The sequence below is a fragment of the Strigops habroptila genome, chromosome 8, assembly GCF_004027225.2.
Source record: "Strigops habroptila isolate Jane chromosome 8, bStrHab1.2.pri, whole genome shotgun sequence".
NCBI classification, from domain to species: Eukaryota; Metazoa; Chordata; class Aves; order Psittaciformes; family Psittacidae; genus Strigops; species Strigops habroptila.
Genome location: NC_044284.2, coordinates 5,525,698 through 5,545,910, shown reverse-complemented (window position 1 = coordinate 5,545,910; position 20,213 = coordinate 5,525,698). Strand labels below are relative to the sequence as shown.

The 20,213-nt window shown below is 38.9% G+C and overlaps 1 protein-coding gene and 1 long non-coding RNA gene across 4 annotated transcripts in view; both read right to left on the bottom strand.

The window, feature by feature from the left end:
* Nucleotides 1–707: 707 nt before the first annotated feature.
* On the bottom strand, nt 708–1,155 carry LOC115612072. Its single transcript, XR_003992870.1, has 2 exons — nt 1,010–1,155; nt 708–873 (listed from the first exon to the last, which is right to left on the bottom strand). It is a non-coding gene; the product is annotated as an uncharacterized LOC115612072 (long non-coding RNA).
* Nucleotides 1,156–6,770: 5,615 nt separating this feature from the next.
* SLC25A36 (solute carrier family 25 member 36) overlaps nt 6,771–20,213 on the bottom strand; it is a 32,169-nt gene continuing 18,726 nt past the window's right edge. For 2 of the 3 annotated variants that reach the window (XM_030496483.1, XM_030496482.1), the window contains exons 5-7: nt 15,153–15,219; nt 12,346–12,635; nt 6,771–11,700 (exon numbers count right to left, since the gene is read on the bottom strand). In XM_030496483.1, the coding sequence (XP_030352343.1) occupies nt 11,507–11,700; nt 12,346–12,635; nt 15,153–15,219 (551 nt within the window). In that variant the 3' untranslated portion in view covers nt 6,771–11,506. Of the gene's footprint in view, nt 11,701–12,345; nt 12,636–15,152; nt 15,220–18,821; nt 18,925–20,213 lie in introns of all 3 variants that reach the window. The other variant, XR_003992945.1, reaches the window with a different exon arrangement.

Sequence of the window (20,213 nt, the reverse complement as noted above, 5' to 3'; positions counted from 1 at the left end):
ATAAAATGAAAAAATAACGGATTCTTCTTAAATCAACCATTAGAAGCTGCACTTTAAACTATCATTTTAATGTAGCACACACTGCTTCAGACATGCAGAGAAGAGTGTGCGTGAAGTTTCCCATTTGCAGTCTTCCAGGAAAGAGATGCTCTATCATGAGGGCTTAATGCTGTATCACCATGTTATGCTACAGTATCACCAAGTCAGTAACAAAACCCTGCAAGTTTGGTACATGCTGAAGCTTGAAAGCAATCATCCATCATAACGCAAGAAAAACTGCAACATTCATCAGTCTATTCAGTAGTGCTTTCATCCAAACACTCCGGCAGACAGCTAATATTGTCATACTGGAGGTGAAAAAGCTGCTCTACATGCTAGCATCTTCTGCATATAGCAATATTCTCATTTCGGTGCAAATTTGCCCTCTGACTTCCAAACAAACAACACATAACAAGCCCAAACCAATTTAGGCATAATAAGCCATTTTGAGAACACTACTGTCAAACTATTCCCTGCTCTGGTGTAAGCCAAGAGATAGCTCATTTTTCCTTATGCTAAACTTCATTAATACCTCGAATGATTTCCCTTTTGTCCTGGCCTTAATTTAGCCAGGTTCAGTGTGAAAGTCATTCATACCTCATTTTTCAGGGTGACTCTGCTGACATTCCACTCTTACTCCACCTTTAGCACTGACTACCAGGCGTCTTCTGTCACAAGAATGCTGTTTAGTCTGCCAACTCAGGATGGTTGTAGGTGTTACTGTTCAAAGCTTTTTTTACAATACTGATTTCAGTTTTCTGGTAGCAAAACTGCTGTAAGCAGATAATGTTGCTTTCTCCATCCATTACCCCTTCTAACACCAGAAGTCTGCAGCTGAAAGCAAAACTGTACTACCACACATGAGGAAATAAGCATCTAGTAAATAGATGCAAAGTCAAGTCAATAGGAGAGCTATGCAGTGTCTTTGTTCCTTATTAACAGTTTAAGCCCACTCCCTTGTCCAACTTACTTTTATATCTGGCTTGAGCAAAGAGGGGCAACATTGAGTGCACAAACAGGCCTAGGAGTTGCTGCAGCTTTATTCATCTCCCTTCAAAGTTGCATTTAAAGACAAGGCTAAGGAGAAACCACATACTAGGCAAGTTCCTCTACTCGTTCCCCAGAAAATGCAAACTAGAAAGACTGGATATAATTAAGATGCATATAGTTTGCAACACTGAATAGATTTCAGTTCAGAGCATCATTCATCCCATGGACTCAAATAAGCTGTTCCAAACCATACCAACTCCCTGTTTTCTGCAGATACTGTCTCTTTGGCTGTATCCTTCTTTAGGAAGGGATTTACAGCAACGAAGCTCAGTATTATTTCATCTTTACGAAGAAACACGAGCTTGGCAAATACTGCCACAACATGTTGCCAGCTCTTCACTTGAATAATGAGAGGTGTCTTTTCATAGCTAGGGAGGAATAAAGCTCTAAGCCTCTCAAAGATTTGTCTTTCTCAAGATAGTTGGGAAGGGTGGGTGGTTGTATCTTTTGGTCTTTTCCAGTAAGCCAAACCCCTCATACTTTAGCTTTCAGTGTCTTTTACATGTCTATCTTTTACATGTCTGGTCACCTCTAAAAACCCCATCCCTCCCAAATAAATTCTGCACACTTTTCCAGGGAGGGGGAAAGGGTGAAATAAGTGACAGCCCAAGTAAAGCTCAGACCATGAGAATTATCAGAATGCTGTCACACAGAAATACCTCATCATGCCTGAGGACCACTCCAGTGCCCCAGCCCTGCCATAAGGAAACAATCTTTTACCCTGAGAAAGAAGGTGATAGGAAGGAAGTCTAGTTCTGGCTCAACTGAGCTATGGGAAACTGCAAGCTCAAACTGGCTCACCCCTGTGTGGTTAAAGCATTTCAGTGTGTGTGGTTTTAACAGCCCTAAGCTGCTGTTGCTCCAGAGGTAATATTCCACTTATATCCAAGCTATAAAGTTTTGGCAACAGTCCCCTTGGTTTATAACAGTTAGGGACTAGGGAGGATACTCCTCTCTCTAATGGGGAAAGGTCAATATTTTTTATACTGGTTTTGCAATTTCATTTTCTTTTTAGTATTGCAAAGAAAGCACTTTAAATCTTTGTCTATTGCCTGAATGAATTAGGGAGTAATATTGGACCACCCTACAAGCATAGCTGGATGGTTGTAGTTTTTCAGTGTTTTCCCTCAACTAGTCTCTTAGGAAAATGCTTGAATGATAATAGATCATTCTTGTTTCGCATAATTCAAACCAGATTCCCAAGTCTCTAAACATACCCAGCACAAATTCAGCTGGAGCTCCCCAAAGCAACTTGCAAGTCATTCAATCACTGCAAAGGCCAGGAAAGATCTGCAGTGGCAGAGCAAGATAATACAACCTGCAAACTGTTACTGATAGCTGCATTTCAGAAGAGACAGAAGGGAAACCCAATAACCTCAAGGCATGACAGAATGAAAGCACCTTAAAACTACTATGAAAACTTACCAGCTTAGATACAAATTCTGCCTTTAGCAGCCAGAGGGAAAGTTATTTGCACATCAATAAGAATTTTCAGTACAAAACAGTACTTGTGGACAGTGAAAGGAATAACAGGAAACATACCTGTAGCTGTTTGCAAAGGATTAGGAAGGAAACCCCAATTTCTTGCCCAGAAGACCTTGCTCGTGGATATGGCTGAAAGCAGGGAATGCCTAGGGAAATCCATTGTGACTTCCCAGAGTTCCTTGCAGAATGTCCCACCTCTAGGAATAGATTCACACTCACTGGAGTTTCTGGCTAAGAATGAAGTTACTTGTTCAGCTTTCACTTCATTTTCCTATCCAAAGGATAAACGAGAGAAACTGGAAAGAATTCTCTCTCAAGAGGCATGCTCTCCCTTCAGTATCAGTGTCCACAAGGCTCTCACTGATATTAATTTTGGCCAAAGCCTACCCTGAGTGAATACTGAACAGTCATAGAGAACTGGTCTTCTCTTTAGAGGGGGGTAACCTGAGTCCACAGAAATGTTTCTGTTGGATGGTCTTCTGGAGATGTTGAGGAACTGGAGACAGCACAAACTCAGATGTGTCCCTGAAAACTTTTCATACTATTAACTTTTCAATAGGACAAACTGGCACAGCTAAATTGGGATAAAAATTCTGTAAAACTGCACTTGGAGAGCTTTATTCCCCTAAGTGGGAATTGCTGGCAAAGGGGACTGCTTTTTCCATTATTTAAAATAAAACCCTGTTATATATCTAACCTCAGATCATGAAAACAACAATAAAAATAAACCCAATCACATTACCTTCTTACTCCTTACGGTCTGTTTTTACATGCTGCTGCTTGTTACTGCAAGGACACTACTTACTCTCATTCTAACTCAGATGTATCAAAGTAACTCCCAGATTTTTATGCTCTCCAGAGAAATTCTTAACCTGTAAGTTGAAAAGGACAGCTTCTCACCATCAAGTTCCCTTGAAACCTTTATAATATCCCCACTTATTCCCTATTCAGTATTCCCGAATTCCTGCTTAATGCAGAAACTCACCCTCACTACCTATGCAGATTGCATGCAGGTTGCATTCGATGTCACCTTGCAAGTGCTGGATTTTCCTTCTGTACCTGTGTCGCTGCAACACTCCCTCATTTCACCTTTAGCCAAAGCCTGACCTGAGTGAGCATAGAATGATTTCATGGGAATCTCGCTGCAAATCATGGGTGTGGAATGGCTGTTTCTAAAGAGGTCATGGCACGTTTTCACAATCCATTTTAAGTCTACACAATCCTTTCCCTGGCAAACCAGAGGAAAACAACTATATGCAACAGGAATGCATTAAGTTGAACATTCATCCCAAGTCAAAACAGTAATCAATAATAAGAGAAATGAGAGTGGGCATACTGATAGGTGGTTTGTATTTGACTGATTAGTTTGTAATATTCTGTATGAGCCCATTAAACTGCAGGAGGGACCAGGGACCAATAAAACTAGATGCAGCAGGAACAAAGTAACAAACAAGGATAAAGTTATTCATAATAGTATAGGAATTGGCATATTTCATTTCCAGTTTAGGTGAACTGAAGTAGACATACACCAGGAACCTCCTTTACTCCTTGCACACCCTGTGAGAAAGCAATGACTCTTTCCTAACAACACCTTAGCACTCAATAGAGTCATTCCTCAGTGACTGACAAAAATACAACACTTGCAGAAAAGCAACATGTGGCATAAGACCAGGAAAAATTCAGATCAGCAACAAAATACATTATATTGTTCAGTTAAAGTGATAAACTGCTTAAAGATAAATGTATGAAGAGGGATGTTGGGAAGTTCTTGGGATTGGTTGATCCTAAGGGTGGGAGAAGCTGAAGTTCACATCTTTTCTATAAATCCTCCTGAAACAAGCCACATGCATCTCAAGCACAGGGTTCACTCTGTCCTAAGCAGAGAGCATAATACCTATGACACACACAGCAGAGATCATTTAGGTCTGTGCTATCGCAGGTCACCCTTTCACATGCTCTTCAGACACCCTCAAGTCCCCTCTTTCCTGCTCTCACTACTTAAGACTCTCTTGCACTGATCATTAAAAGCTTTCTTACATTCAAGCTAGATATAGTAACAGCCAGCAACAGTTCTCCATTTTGCAGCAACAGGTGTTGTAACAATACTTTCACTCTTAGCACTTATCCAGCTAACTTTTTCCTTAAGTAAAACCACCATATCCCTTCTCAGATTCTATCAGGTTAAGCTAGTTTTATGCTCTGACAGGATAGACACACTTCTTTCCCTGATCATTTTTTATAACCTTCACTTTATGGCTGTGATGAACCACAGCTGTGCATTTACCCCAAGTTAAATCAGACCCAGATTTGTACAAGTAGTGCTGTTTATGCTTCCCTTTAGCATCCTGGAACTGTCATTTTTTTGTTTCTTAAATAGGTAAGAGTGATCATTGTTAAACGGACTATACCTGGAATCTTTCTTCTTTCCTTTCTGAGGAAGTGACACTCCTGGCCTATAGCAGAAATTTTCATTAGTGTTTTGTAACTGATTGAATATGCATTTTGCACTGTTATTTAATCTTACCTTGCTGGTCAAAGCCCTTTTTAAAATGATATTCAAAACTAAAGCATACTGCAAATTGTTTCAAATTGATCATCCACAAAGCACACTGATGTAGCCCTAGTATTTCTGCCAAAACCACTGACAACATACTAAATACAAGACCTGTTCTTCCAAAAGTCTTCTTCAGAGGTCATCAAGTACTTGTACTCTTCACCACCAATCCAATAGTTCCCAGTACTAAACACTTTCTCTTTGGCTAAGATCTTACCCATGTTGGGATACTCTAGAGACTTCCTTTGTGGCTCCACATCATGTAGTTCCACAAAAAAACATATGGATTCGACCTCTTGCATTTACTTCATCTAGAACACAGAGGATCACAAATAAACATCAACTTATTTTAACATAAATTCTTGCTTACCTTTATGTTACATTTATGTTGCCTTTACCTTACCTCACAGTTACCTTTATGTCTACAGCATACTTTGCAGAAGAGATGTATCTAGAAACCTGCCTGCTACAGACACACAAGCCTCTAAGTTTCCTCACTGAATTGTTCTCCCTTTTGAACACTGGATCTACATTATCTAGTCTCTAATTAGAGTGACAGTCCTAAATTAACAGAACTCAAAATATTGTGTCACACTTGCATGTTGCATACTTGTTTTCTGAATTCTGAATGGATGATCAAGTCTCAGAACAAACTTCTTTGAATTTCTTTTACACTCCAGACGATTTCAGCATTTACATCCTCAGTCCCATCACAAGTGTCTGCTGCAGGAGCAGGATTAGGAAAAGCTACTGATTTCTACACAGCCACAGCTGAGGGAGGAAGCGCTCCCTTGTGTAGAAATCTATCCAGTAATAAGTTTCACCACTTGGAGCTTGTCTTTGAAAGCATCTAGTTAACTTCACTCAATTGGATCATTAACAAGTGAAACCAGTCTTAAAAGCATCCCTTGAAATACTCTATCCATAAAAACAGGAGCTCCTCCTCTCCAATGTCTTCCACAGTTCAATACACCATTTTGATTGCATCAATTTGCTCAAGAGAACTAGATTCAAGAGAACTGGTATTTCCTGTTCTTTCTCCTTACTCCTTTGACAGAAGCTTGTGCAGGAAGATAATGATGCTCTGAGTCAGCACAAAGCACTCTGGCTGGCAATAGCACATAGAAGATGAGAGGAGTATTTGTCTTCAGAAGCACCTTTTTATTTTAGTGTTAAGCGCATGATCAAAATCAAGGGCTTTGTTTTGTCAAAGAGATCATAGTTAAGCCTCACATGCTTTGAGGTTTCATCTATGCCAGGCTACCCTACTGCATTAATGTCGAGCCGTAACTCAGTTAGGACTTTAAACATACCTTCATTTTATACACATGCTTTTTATCCAGGGCAAGCTTAACACAAGCCCTCCAGCAGAAGAGGTTGTAAAGCAGCATGAATATCAAAACATCCTCAGACACTTAACCTGAGCTCTGCCCTGCCAATGTGCCTCTTTTAGAGGGTTCAAGTGAAAGATCAATTACAGACAATTACAATTATGCCAGTTAGAAACAACTTCAGATGTGTCAGGTATAAGCACACTTGTTGCCTGTACTGATTGCAGAAGACTGATCACCTCTAAGCCTGGCTGACCTGGAAGCTAGAAGGCCTCAGAAGCACAGCAAGGTAGGTCAATTCACACACCTACTGAAAGAGAAGAAACATTTAATCACAGATATGTTGGTTTAATGCAAGTTTTGAAATAGTTCTGAATAGCTGAAAGAATCAAATTGGAGACATCAAGCCTGGCTCCATATTAAAGGCTGCAAAGGATTCAGTTCCAGAACACACACTGAGGGGAAAAAACACAGCACATTATCACCAAACAAAACCTATGTGTGCATTTGCAGAATGATTTCTGAGGAAGTTCTGAGGACAGACTTCAGATCAAACACTTAGGAGAAATGATACCCAATAATGTTACAGGTTCAAGGACTTGGTTCTATTGCACACGCAGTTAAGAGAACATTTTAATTACTTCTTTTTTGCCAGCAGTGGTTGGTACTAGCTGGCACTTTAAATGACAGAAGTTTTCTCATCATGTTACTGAATTTGAGTTCACAGACAGTAACGCTTCATTCTGCAGAGGTAACACTATTCAAATCCAACTGCAAGAACAGACCCAGTTTAAGTCACCCATGAACCTCTCCATAAAGAACACATTATAGGTACAATACAGATGCATTATTTTCAGCTACTATAAAATGGCAGAAGATAAAATGATTTACTAGATCTCCCAATGAATTGCTCATTTTTAATCACAACTGCTCAGGCACTGATGATAGATCAATAATAGAAAAATTAAAAGGTTAAAAATAGTGTACAGTTTAGCACAGAAGGCAACATTTGAACAGAAGCACATAATTTTAATTTGCTTTGAGTTGTAAAGCAATCTGAACAAAAAAAGTTAACCATATAAATACAGAGTAAATGCACATAGTTTACAGCCAACTACATGTATGCAAGAATAATACCAAACCTCACATGAGCCTTGAAGTATTCCAAAACTCTCATTTGTGAGAGTTTAGCTATGACTCTGAGGGCACAGTTATGTTCACATATGCAGGGTAGGCAGACTCTTAAATTGAGGAGCTGAAAACTTACATGACTGAATCTTCACAGACAAGGTTGGAAGAAGTAATACATTTACCTAGGCACGCTTCAGCCTTCAGCTCAGTTTCCAAACTTAAACAGTTTAAACAGGAACCAACATTTATAAAGGCTCTCCAATATTTTGTCTCTGGAAGCATCCTTTTAAAATGCTACAGTGAGGAATGTTACAAATGTCATTATCAGAACAAAAACAGAATAGCAGAAACTGTCATTAACAAACCCCGCAATCAGAAAGGAAATATACGGAGTGCATTATGTAAACAGGGAACGAGATAGGTGCAATGTCAATATACAAGTGCACAGCTTGACATTTCAGTTACAATTAAAACAACAAAAAAACTCCCTAAATCCCAAGTGTAAAACAATATAGGCTAGCAGATCAGGAATTCAAACAGAAATAGCAGATCTGTTAGTCAGTTTAAAGGCTGGGCTCAGCCTCTGCAACACGATTCATTTTCACACAGCTCTACAGGGACCAAATGGATAACATTGGGGCTGAGAAATGTGACTGCATTCACTGAAATCTGTTTGGTTTTGATGGCTTTCCAAACTCGGGCCACCTTGCCATGTCCCCCCAGTATGGTACTGAGAAAGGAGGACAACCAGCCCACTGTAACCAGGCTCTGGCAGATAAATGCGTACTCCAGTGCCATCTTCTGGCTGACAGGGGAAACTGCAACCGCAGTGGTGGTGCAGAGTCAAAATTAACAGCTTGCAGTAGTATTTAGGTTTCATCTAGGCAAGGGAAACATGAGGAAACTATTTAATTAATGAGTTTTTCCATAAATCCAAGACCTCTGCCTCTAGCACAGAAAAGCGTGACATAAATACACTACATTCAAATATGAAATCAAAGATGGCCATCTAAGTTACAAGAAAGTTTAAATGCACTCCTGTAGTTCTGTAGTTAAAAGGTTACGTAACATCTTCTTATTCCCTTTGAGTTCTTAATATAAACTGTCTAAGTAATTAAAACGTTTGGGAAATATTTCAGCGGTAACTCTGCATGTACTGGTAGTTTAAAACTAACAAAAATATTTCTGTGAATCTTTAAGTTTTGTTATGTAAAGCAAGCCTAAAAGATAACTCCTGAAGTTTAAAACTGCTTAAACACCCATTACAAAGGCAGAAGCAGCAGCTGATTGTCTATTTTTAGCTGTTGTCTCCCATATTCATTTGTCCTTTTTAACATTTTCTAGTTATCAACTCCAGAGGGTCTTTCTCACCCAGACAAGGCACGCACACAGTACCCAGTGAATAAATGGGAGACAAACATGTAACCAAGGGACAACGTATCCAATAAAACAGGAGAGTAACTCCATGAAGCCTAAGCTAATCCAAGTGTTCATTGTATTCATTAACTCCAAAGTTGTCTTTGCCAATTTAAATTTTGGCTATGACTGAATAATCTGGACAGCCTGAAGAGTAATCCACTTTCTACAAAATAAAGCCTACAATAAGTAACTAATCCTGCCCTTAGTTATCTTAACAATGGCATCACAGCAAGACTTCAGTCAGTCATGAATACTCCAGACTTTTCCTAGAGAGATCACTAGAAAAAGCCCAACTTGAGAACACATTTAAGCACACCCCTCACTTTAAAACAATCAAATTCATCTTTGGTCACATCACAGACCACACTATCTGCTTTAAAAAATGTTAGGTAACAGTTTTTAAGGAGAAAGAAGTTGATACAGCTAAGCCTCCACTGCAATACTTTAGGTGGCTTTTCGAAAGATGAGCAATTAGTACAGAGAATTACATGAAAAACTCAAATACTTTGACACTGTGTGGGGAACATGACAAGGGTCAAAATAAACAAAAGCCAACTAGAAAACCCCAGACAAACTGTTCTGTAAGCTTTGGGCTTTTACATACAGCCTACAGAACTACTGCATCAGAGATGCTATGGATCTACAGCATAACGTTTTACCCTGCACAGCTTACACAGAAATCAAACTACATGCTTTGTTTAAAACCAAACTGCGTGTTTTGAACACAGTTTGACTACAGGCTACCCAAAAGAGGAAGAAAAGTCATAATCTATAAGAAGGCCACAAAGTGCATAAGGAGTCATTCATAAAATAAAGCCATTGCACACAAAGCACAGTTTAAGTGTACTGAAGTACCACACTGGAAGAGTTGATAGCACAGTTCTGTCCACATGAGTATAGCAGCATTTATATGTAGAAAGCTATTGCCCCCAATTTATAATGATAACCCTTCCTCATAAGGATCATGGATGCAGACTGAGAAGTACTCAAGGTGCAGATAGAAGGTATCTGCTTGGAAAGCTGTACAAGTTCTTGTAACATTAAGCTTCTGATTTTGACATTCCAGCTGTATGGTTCTGGAGAACCCTGTAAATTATGAGGACAAACTAGCTAAGCCTCACTGCTCAAGGTGACATACTGTTCTGCAATTGTCTCATAGAGCAAAACCAATGCCTTTATATTCAGACAATTTGGAGGACAAGGTTATACTGCTGTTCAGTATATAGGCTCAAGTAGGAAGAAGTGATATAGCAATTATCAAGGGGAAATGCTTACAAGAGTCTTAATTACAATTTTCTCCATCACTCTGCACAGAGGCTGCACTCAAAAAGATCTATCCCACTTTCAACTGTTTTCTGCTTTCTGGTCACCTTGGCCATAGTGATATGTGTTCTGCCCCTGTACTCCCATATAGATACTGGTAATCCAAGTCAGGATTTGCCAGACATTTTAGGCTAATACCACTTGTTCTTAAGTAGCATGAAACTATCTGGGTGAATCCTGTCTTCACAAATGGTAGGCTAGGCTAGTTGAGATTCCTCATCACATTATAAATCCTTAAAAAGGCTCTGAAGTAGCATTCATCAAGTTCCTCCTTAGCTGTGCGAGTGACCTGACAGGTTGGCAAGGAAAATTGATGACATAGGAAAACACTTCATAGGTCTCTCTTATTTAAGGAAGGCAAGTTCCAGAAGAGAAAAGATGATGCAGCAGAACTAGCAACCTACACACACCAATATCAACAGCTTGATAATCTGAAGAGTTCAACAATAGAATCTTCTCTCAGTAACTTACAACACTGCTCAAACTTAAAACACACCAAAAGCCCTGAAAAACAAAACTCAAAACCAAACAAAAAGCCCCAAAACCTCAAACAAACCATCAAGTATCACTTTTAATAGTGAAGAAATCACTTTGTTCTGTGTCCCTGCGCCATATTTTGTAATGAGATAGCAACATGGAAAACTTTACGCACTGACTACTACCTCTGTCTCTCTATGAATCCAACTGAATGGACGTTTCAGGTATGGAAAGGCATGAAAGCACTGTCTTCCCCATTCGTCCCACAGGTTACTGTGCAGTAAAACAGAACAAAAAAAGGACACAGTTGAGAGCAATTACTCAGGGAAGTGAATAAGGCTGCCCAATAACATATTATACACCCCCTCCCTCACCCATCAGGTGTCTGAAGATGGCCATCTGAAGATGGCTTAACAGCCTTGCCTGGATTAACAGGCGAAAAGAAAGTAACAATTTGGAATTAAAAGATGTATAAAGGTATTCCCTAAGGGGCAGCTCCCATTTGTCACATTGTCAAGACACCATACAATCAGGCAGCAAAATTATCCAGAGTTGCCCACAACCAGCCTTCTGTTTTGTCCATAGCTGCATGTTCCTGATACATCTTTCCTTTGCCCACCGCCATCGGCATTGACATTCAGTGGTCCACTCCAGTCTCTCCATCTTCCACCTTCTTCTAGGAAGCCTTGTCACATTGCTATCCATCGAGCAAGTAGACTACCACTTCATAGGTTGACATCATGATAGCCGTGTTTGGAATCTGTCTGATCAGATGTGTAGTTAAACCTCTGTAGAGGGAGCCATACCCTTCTTCTCGCACAAGCAAAGATACTGTCTGGAAGAAAGATCTGTATTTTGTTCCTTCTTCTCTTAGTCTTGTTCGTACAACCTCTGCACAAAGAAAACCACATGTGGTTACACTCACTACTGTTCCTTATCTTTCCCCAAAACCAATTAGTAATTTTTACATTAAAATCCCCTTCCTCGAGTTCTATCTCAAAAGAACTCTAAAAAAGGAGGAGGAAGACAGAGAAGCAAACCTAGTATGTGTAAGAGGAAATCAAGTTAAATTTCTGGCAGTATTATCTAACTAAGCAAGAAAAACTCATTTGCTTGGTTAAAATCCAGAAGGGGACTGTTGTTTGGGCTTTGCAGGAAAATTAAGTGCAACTGAAAACCCCACTAGACAGCCTATTTTCCCAGAAGGGCGACAAGAACTTGCTTGCAGTTTTTGTGAAATTGCTGAGTATAGAGAGAGATTCCAAGTGCGAAAGGACCTTCTCCTTAAGCACTTTAGGACATACTCTAGCAAATCCTTTGGGAAAAATAAACACTGTCTAAGAAGAGGCCATGCTAGATATCCACTTAAAAATACTTCTATTTCCACATACTATACTCATGCTGACTCACTGAATCTGACACAACAAGCTTTAGACTAAGAAATAGTTCTTGAGCAAGTGAGCCAAAGTCTGCTACTAATATCACTGAAACGACTCCCTTTGACCCATTTGATTCAGCTGTACATGCCCCACTTACCATGAGGATATGCTATTGATGTTGCACATGTTTTGGAAGTGGCAGCAGCCATCATCATACCAACAAAGTCCGAAGCTTCTTTTGCTGATTCATCCTCATTGTCCATGGCAGAGGCAGTCTTATACTCTAGTAGTTTTCTCTTAATACTCTCATAAATAACAAAATGAATAACAGTCTCAGATATGCCTGCGTAGGACGCTGACATTCCTCTGTAAAAGCCTTTAATACCATCTGAGCGATAAACTTTTTGGACACATTCAAAAGCACTCATTCGCTTTTCTCCACGATTCCTAAAAAGGAAAGAACAAGAGAGATATCAAGCTGCTGCAACTTGAGAAAAGAAAACGAACAGTTTTGCTAGAGCGAGGAGAGGATTTAGGAAATATCTCACACTGATGCTGAGGGGCTCCAATTCCGATACATTTAAGAACACACAGAATTTGAAGTGAAAGTCTCAGGAACCTTTAGCACTAAACACAGGTGAAGCATCGTACTGAATCCAAGCCAAACTTCATATGGTGACTAAGTGTCACATAGACAAGTTGAACAGCTCCAGGCCTCCACAAGCCTTATAGAATAAAGTACTAAATTGCTTGGAAAAAAGACTCCCAAAGAGACTGACACTGTCAGTGACTCATGGGAAAAATGACCATTTTAATCTGCATAACAAGAGTGGATTTCCCCTAAATTTTGCCTCAAAAAAGGAGCTCCATAGCATAGCAATTACAGTGGCTCAGAGTTCAAAGAGCAGGCCGCACAGCATCACAGCTATCAGCAAATAGCAAGCATATCAACCAATACAACCCAGGTAACTATTATTTCATTCACCTAAGCCACTGCTAATGTCAAGGAAAATGCTCATTAAAACCATGACTGTATCAAGCAATATTTGGTAAATAAAGTCTTATTCCCATATTTGGCTTGTTTGTGAATTGAGCTGTGCCTACTAAAATACTCAGCATACTACACACCTATGCAAAACCCTTACAAGACTGCCCAAAATATGGTTCATTGCAGCAGCGAGTGCCAGCACCAGCAGAGGTGAGCCACAGAATAAAACAGCAAATAAACTTTCTAAGTTAAGTAGCTCATACAGATATTGGCAAAACCAGACAGACAGTGGCAGCAGCTATTGTGTAAGCAGCATGAGCCACCACTCAATGGCAGAATTTAAATCCCAATGGTTTGAACGTGCAGTGTCAGACAGCAATGAAAGAAGGTACCAAGCACAGCTAAGAGAAAGAGTGGGCACACAGAGCTGCAGATCAGATCTTGTATAAGCTGGGTGGCAGATGCTGCAGAGAATTGAGGGGCTGGCACCGATTTTCTGACAGGCAAGAGACAAGAGTCAAAGAACAGGTACGAAGAGAAGCTGTGCCTACAGCTGCAGCCCCAGCGGCACCCCATCCCCACGTGTCCCTGTACTGACAGACTGTTGTAAGATCTCATTCTTCTCATGTGCAAGATGCACAGCATTGTCTTGAAGGCCACAGCAATTTCAGTTTGTTAAAGACATGCCTTCTTCAGCACTTACTGAGATACGAGGGATTTTTAAAAGCTTAAACAGAAACAACATCAGGCCAGTGTAATCCCACAGGCCAAGCGTTTTTATGCCTCCAGTAACAACCGAATTAGAGTAGCTGAGAACGCAGTTTGCGCTAGACTAGCCTACATAATTGCAACGTCCTACACAAAGTTAGAAGATCCTTTGTCAGGTCTCCCACATGAACAGTGTGCTTGATGTAACGTACAGAAATAACATGCACAAGAAATCCATCATTTTCCCTAATTGCCTTAAAGCCCTATAGTTTAAGCAATTTAACTGATAAATCAGTAAAAAACAAGCAGAGGCAAAAGATGCCATCAGGACGCACACAGCACCAAAACCCCCTTGTAGTTAGTCATACATTCATCAGCCCCAATCATACGATGGCATCACAAAAAAATCCCACAGTAAAACTAGCTCTGGGATATATTTACTATGGTCAACTTGCAGCTGACAACATGGCTGCTAAAAGGAAAAATGCTAATATGTACTTATAATACAGGAAGTCCAGTAGATCTCCAAAATAGCAATATATGGCTCTATATATTCAGAATAGCTGAAGAAAGGATTTTATATTGCATGCTAAGTTTTCACTAAGAAAGTCTATAAAATGAACAAGACAGCTGCACTGAGACACTTGCACCATATCAGTGTCTCTCAATGGTTCTAAATAAATGGGAATAAATATAAAGGTCTTCCTCCCTCCCTCCCTATTTGCATAAAATTCTACTTCATTCCAAGTTTTATTGTAAAATAGTTCTACAATCAATTCTGTAATAAGTCCAAACAACTTCTATTGTCTATTCTGCATCAGAACAATTCCTGTGTTTCAATCTGTGAAAGCAGTCTTCCCCTTTCCATAGCCTAAAGCTTAGTGCATGTAAAAAATGAAAAGCAGGATGCTTCAGGCATTTCTGTAAACTTTTGCTAAAACACTTGGAACCCTTATTTCAGGAGCGCTGAGCTGAACAGCCGAAAACAAAGAGAACATATTACTGAAGGAAAATGTAAGCAGAGACTGTTAACCTTGTAATCAATTCCAAATTTGCTGGCCAGTCTACTCTAGTGCGTCAAGCATGCCTCAGAAGGGAGATTACAGTAGAGAAAAATGACAGTGTAACTTGCAGATAGATCAGCATCAACTTACGGAATTCCAAGTGTTGGATATTGAACAAATCACTCCATTTGGGGATGCTAAACAGATTCACAACAGTTAGGCAAAATCTTATCACAGCAGTGAGTTTTCCCATTGTCACTATACCTTGCATCAAGCTGTAATCGTGTCTTTACTAGCCAAATGGGATTAGTTGCTGTGATCGCAGTAAAACCTAAAATATTTGAAAAGAAAAGTTAGATGTGATAGTATCACAAGAGCAACTGCATCTAAGTTCCAAACGCACACAGTAAGGTACAGTGGATGCAAAAACTCGGACTATACTGAGTTTTAGGAAGTACCCATTGTAGCCCTTTACTGGTATCTTATCAATCCATACAGCCAATAAACATTTAGGTTATTTAATTTTACATTAAGATTGAATAAGTTTGATTCTTAGCAAGAGACGCCCCATGTAAATTAAGCCCAATTGTGTACATTTCTCTGCCTATCTAATCATACCAACCCTGTTCTGACACCAGAGAACAGCAAAGTTAGCTAGATTACTACTAGCCAATTTGGCAAACATGTCAATAAGAATGCATTGCAGATACAGCTTTAGCAATTTGAGATAGTATAAAGCATTGTATAAGCTTTATTAATTTAATTTGCTACCTGAAATACAATCCGAGTTTAAAAGCATGCAGACTGAATGACTACTACTTTTGGTGCAGTTAAAAGGCATGTATTACTGTAAGTTAAGAGACCTTTTAATACTGAATGATAAAGAGCAGTTAAATTTGAGTGCTAATGTTTTATTTAGTATTCAAAGCAGAGATTGTTGGTTGGCCTAGGAATACTTTTACAAGCATATGAGTGTTTGAATTGTTAAAGTAACTAGTATGACTTCTAACTATCCACACAGACAGCAACTATTCAGGCTTGCATAAGGGCTAAAGCTTTGATTTCAGTCCATTAAAGAAAAAGAAAAGGAAGAAGAGAAAAGGAAACAAATTAAAAACAAAAAAAAAAAAAAGAGAAGTAAGAATCACTCTTACTTCTGCAGAACCGTGAAGAGAAAAAGAGCAGAGTGAAAGGCAGCTCTGAAGAAACAAAAGTAAAACAAAAAACCATCTAGAATTGTAATACCATACATGCACCATTCATGAGGTGTCATGTCTGCAGGAGAGAAGAGGAAAAGGGAAGAGCTGGAACATGGCCAGGCAAGAGATGATAAATTTAGACACTTGCTTTCTAGGGTGACACACATCACTTGCAGATCACTACAAAGACATGCTGCCCTCCTGCAAGGGAATGGACTGGGGTTGGGGGAAAGCAACAGAGAGTTACCGTTTTCAGTGCGTATCTGGTGCACAATACTTATACAACAAACAGGCTATTGATAAGCTTGTTTATGGAGATAATTAATAGCTTACATATATATATATATATAGCAGAACTGCTTGCATACAAGTTACTTCTGTTCAATCACAATCTAGGTTTACATTGCACACAAATGACTGCAATACTCAGAGAAATGCCAGGGGATCTTAACTGTTTTAAGGTTTGTTCTATCCCACCCCATGTCTTAAATAGGTCATTATGATTCCCAGTTAGAGTTCTAAAGACAAACTACCAGATTTAGCAGCTACTAAGATTTAGCTATATTTCTGTGCCAAAACAGCAAAAACACATTAGAGATTTCAGTTTAATCTTTTGATTAAAGAGATTTAACTGACTCTAAGCTCTTAACTAAATCACTTCCTGTGGTCAATAAGGGTTTGGGGTTGGTTTGGGTGTTTTTTTAATACACTAATATGTCTAGGTACATATGGAGCCCTTCGTATAATGGAGTGCAAGCGTTTTGTATCTGCATTTCATGTAACAATAATATTTCATGTAATAATAATAATTATGTAAAAAGTCAAAGCATTAGGGAACTACTCTGCCCTAAGAGGGCATGGGATGCTTTTTAAGCATACCACATCTGCAACAAAGGTCCTGTAGTTCAGCTAGTCAGAGCCTTAATGCCACAGAAACTCCACTGCTTCCAACTGCACTTGACCCTAAGGTGAACTAAACTGAAAGGAAACATGGAGTTTGCATTTTATATTATTTTTATACTAGCACTAAGAAAGCTTTCTTTTTCTTTTACTTCAGATGAGAATCCTTCCATACCTATAGCGGAGTGAAGGGCACTAGAAATGCATAGGACTGCATCTAAGGCTTTGAATAAGGTGGGAGGAAATTACTACCTTCCCCTACCAACACGTTTTCCAGCAAAGAACTGCTCTAAAAAAACCTAAAATTAGTTCTTAAGTCTCTCCTAATTCTTAATTATAAGTGAACAAGACCAAAAAGTCCTCTGCATCCCTATTTCAGTCGCATGCTTTGGAATTTTTTTACTGCTAGACTGTACATTACAGCATTACCTGCTCAGCCCTTCCTATTTAACGCAAGAAAGTGTTCTCTGTAGATCTTAAGTCTGGAACAGGGAATGCACAGGTGAGATCAAAGGCAGTGTTTGAGTGGCAGCAGTGACTTCATTCACACACAGCACCAGCCTGACACTTCTAGACAGGCTAGAAAAGTATATTGGGAATTGCCAGTGAGGTGTGGTTGGCACAGGACACAGCCTATTCTGCGTTGCTCTAAACATGATTTAAACGTAGCACCCCTAACTTAGCAACATAGCCAATTTTTTTTCCCCTAGGGCTACAATAAACCTAAATTGACAGTTCAAACCAAAGCTTTCAAATCAAAGAGCCTTCAGTAATTCAGGTTTCAAGATGAAACAACTACAGCTCAATTCTTACAGGTAATGTAGTAAATACAGTCAGTGGAAGAAGAAAAATAAATTAAGAGTCGAGTGATGCTGACACCAAGGAAAGCACTCCAAAACATGAAAGATACTATGTGGGATCTTTGATAAGATAAGCTTTTCTTTTTAATTACAGCAAATCTGTAGCAGAAGTATTTGTTAAAAAATAAGGAGGGGGGGCTGCTTTCAACAACTGCTATGAAGCTCTATCAGTTGCTTCCTTTCTCTATTTACAAGTCTGAGTGAACTTTATAAGGCTTTACAATGCTTATCAATGTGCTGTATCCTCAAGAAAGAGCTCATTAGAAGTGTAGATCAATTTGGTAATACCAAATAATCCTGTACTTTGTGTTTTATTTTCTTCTACGAAATTGTATCCCAGTTTCAGACGGAAAGAATTATCTCAATCTACTTTTACAGCTATACCAGCTACTGACAGGTAAGATCCCAGGTATTCCTATTATGCACCATATTTCAAATGTTAGGGTTGTTCTTTCTTTTCATCTATAAGCCAATGTAATACAAACGCATGTGAATATGGAATGTTTAATAAAAATCCAAAGTAGTAAAATAAAAACAAACCAAAAGAGAGCACAGAGAGAGACAGAAAGGAGATTGTATACATATTAAAAAAGAAAAAGAAAAGAGGTCTTTGAAATAATGTGACAACACAGAGTATCAGCTGCAGCATTTTAAAGGCAGCTCTGGGACACTAAAGGAAAAAAAAAAACCCCAAAAGGCCTTTTTTAACCCAGTAGGGACTTTCAATTAGCCAGAGCTAAGTAAAGTAGCAGCTATCAGTGAAAGGTATTCTCCACCTTCCCCTGAATTGCACAGAAAAAAACCCCAACTCTGAACGGAGTTAAGGAGGAGTGATGTCTTTGCACAATGCACATCATCTGAGTTCAAGATAATGAAAGTGAATTCCCCTTATTTTGTTTATTCAATAGATATGACAAACCCAATGTGTGGTTCTTACACTAGAGGCTGCAAGAGACGCTCAGTTCAGTACTCACGAGGTTTAAGTTAGTCCATATTTCTGCAGGAAGTGACCTGCGGATGGGGAGCATGAGATGACACGATCTCACTCTTTTCACGGGAGAAATGTACAGTAAATGCCTAAAATAGACACAGGCTTTTCTGTATCATAACAACAAGCAGTGACCTCATCAGACACATGTGTACAAATTGAATCCCATTGGAAGGATTTGTGAATTAGTTATTGTGAGATCTAACTCTTTTCAGGTAAAAGTTTAGGAAAAAAAAAAAAGAAAGAAAAATAATCAGAACAGGCCACAGATATTAAAATAAGTTATGTAAAAGGCACTGAGTACTGAAATTTCTGCTCATTTGCAGCAGTTCCATTTTATATCTCCAAATACTTACCTATGTAACAAATTTACACATGAACCCTCTTCCTCTCCCACTCCCTCCCAAATATAATTCAAAGCAGCTAGTCTTGTTTTGGGACTGAAAAAGCAAGATAGATGCCTTATGAAATCAAGCTTTCTAATATCAGTAATCAATGAATATGCATTTTATTTGGTATTTATTTGGTATTAAACTGTGTACAACTACTAAAAAGTTACAAGAGTATGTAAGTATCTGTAAGCAATAAAGTGGTCCCATTTTTTTTAAAATACATAAAAATAAAGCCCCTTACATTCAGGTTGGTTTGCCAGTAGAGTTCTAGAAAGAACAGCAATAGCATACAAGGCAAAGTAGTTTTGCAGCAGATTTGCAACCATGTTGTCTGAATGAGGCTATGAATCATTAAAAGGCAAACAAGAAAGCCATACGGGAATCAAGTATCTCACTCAGTTCCCCACAGATTTTATTCTGTGTGGCAAAAGAGGTTGAGGAAGTGCAATGAAAAGGCAGAGTTCATAGTGAATCTAAGAATTTAGCCTAACTTTGAAATGCACTGAGATTAAACTATCCTCGCACAAGGAGACACTCTCATTCTTGTAGTATACTTCAGATATATTCACTGTTCAAGTAAGCAAAAAGAGAACCATGTGATATGCTGAGTAGTAAGCAAAAAAGATTGCTTCGTATCAATACACAGCTATTTTGGGTATGAAGGTGATATGAATTATATCCTAGAAGCTAACACACAGCAAGAGAAACACATTTCTAATTGCATAAGGCATCAGTTACTAATATGCAGCATAATTCATCCTCCTTGGGATAAAACAAACTTATTAAAAAAAAATCTTAATAAAACCAACAATGTTTTATCTTGAGAAGGAAAATTCATGCCTAAACCCAGACAAAAATGGTTAGAATACCATACCTCAGCTTCTCACTCCCAGAATTGCCACGTGCATAAAATAATCCTTATTTACCAAGGACCACAGTCCAGCCTGAAACACTTATGGATTAAAATACAATACAGAGAAACAGTA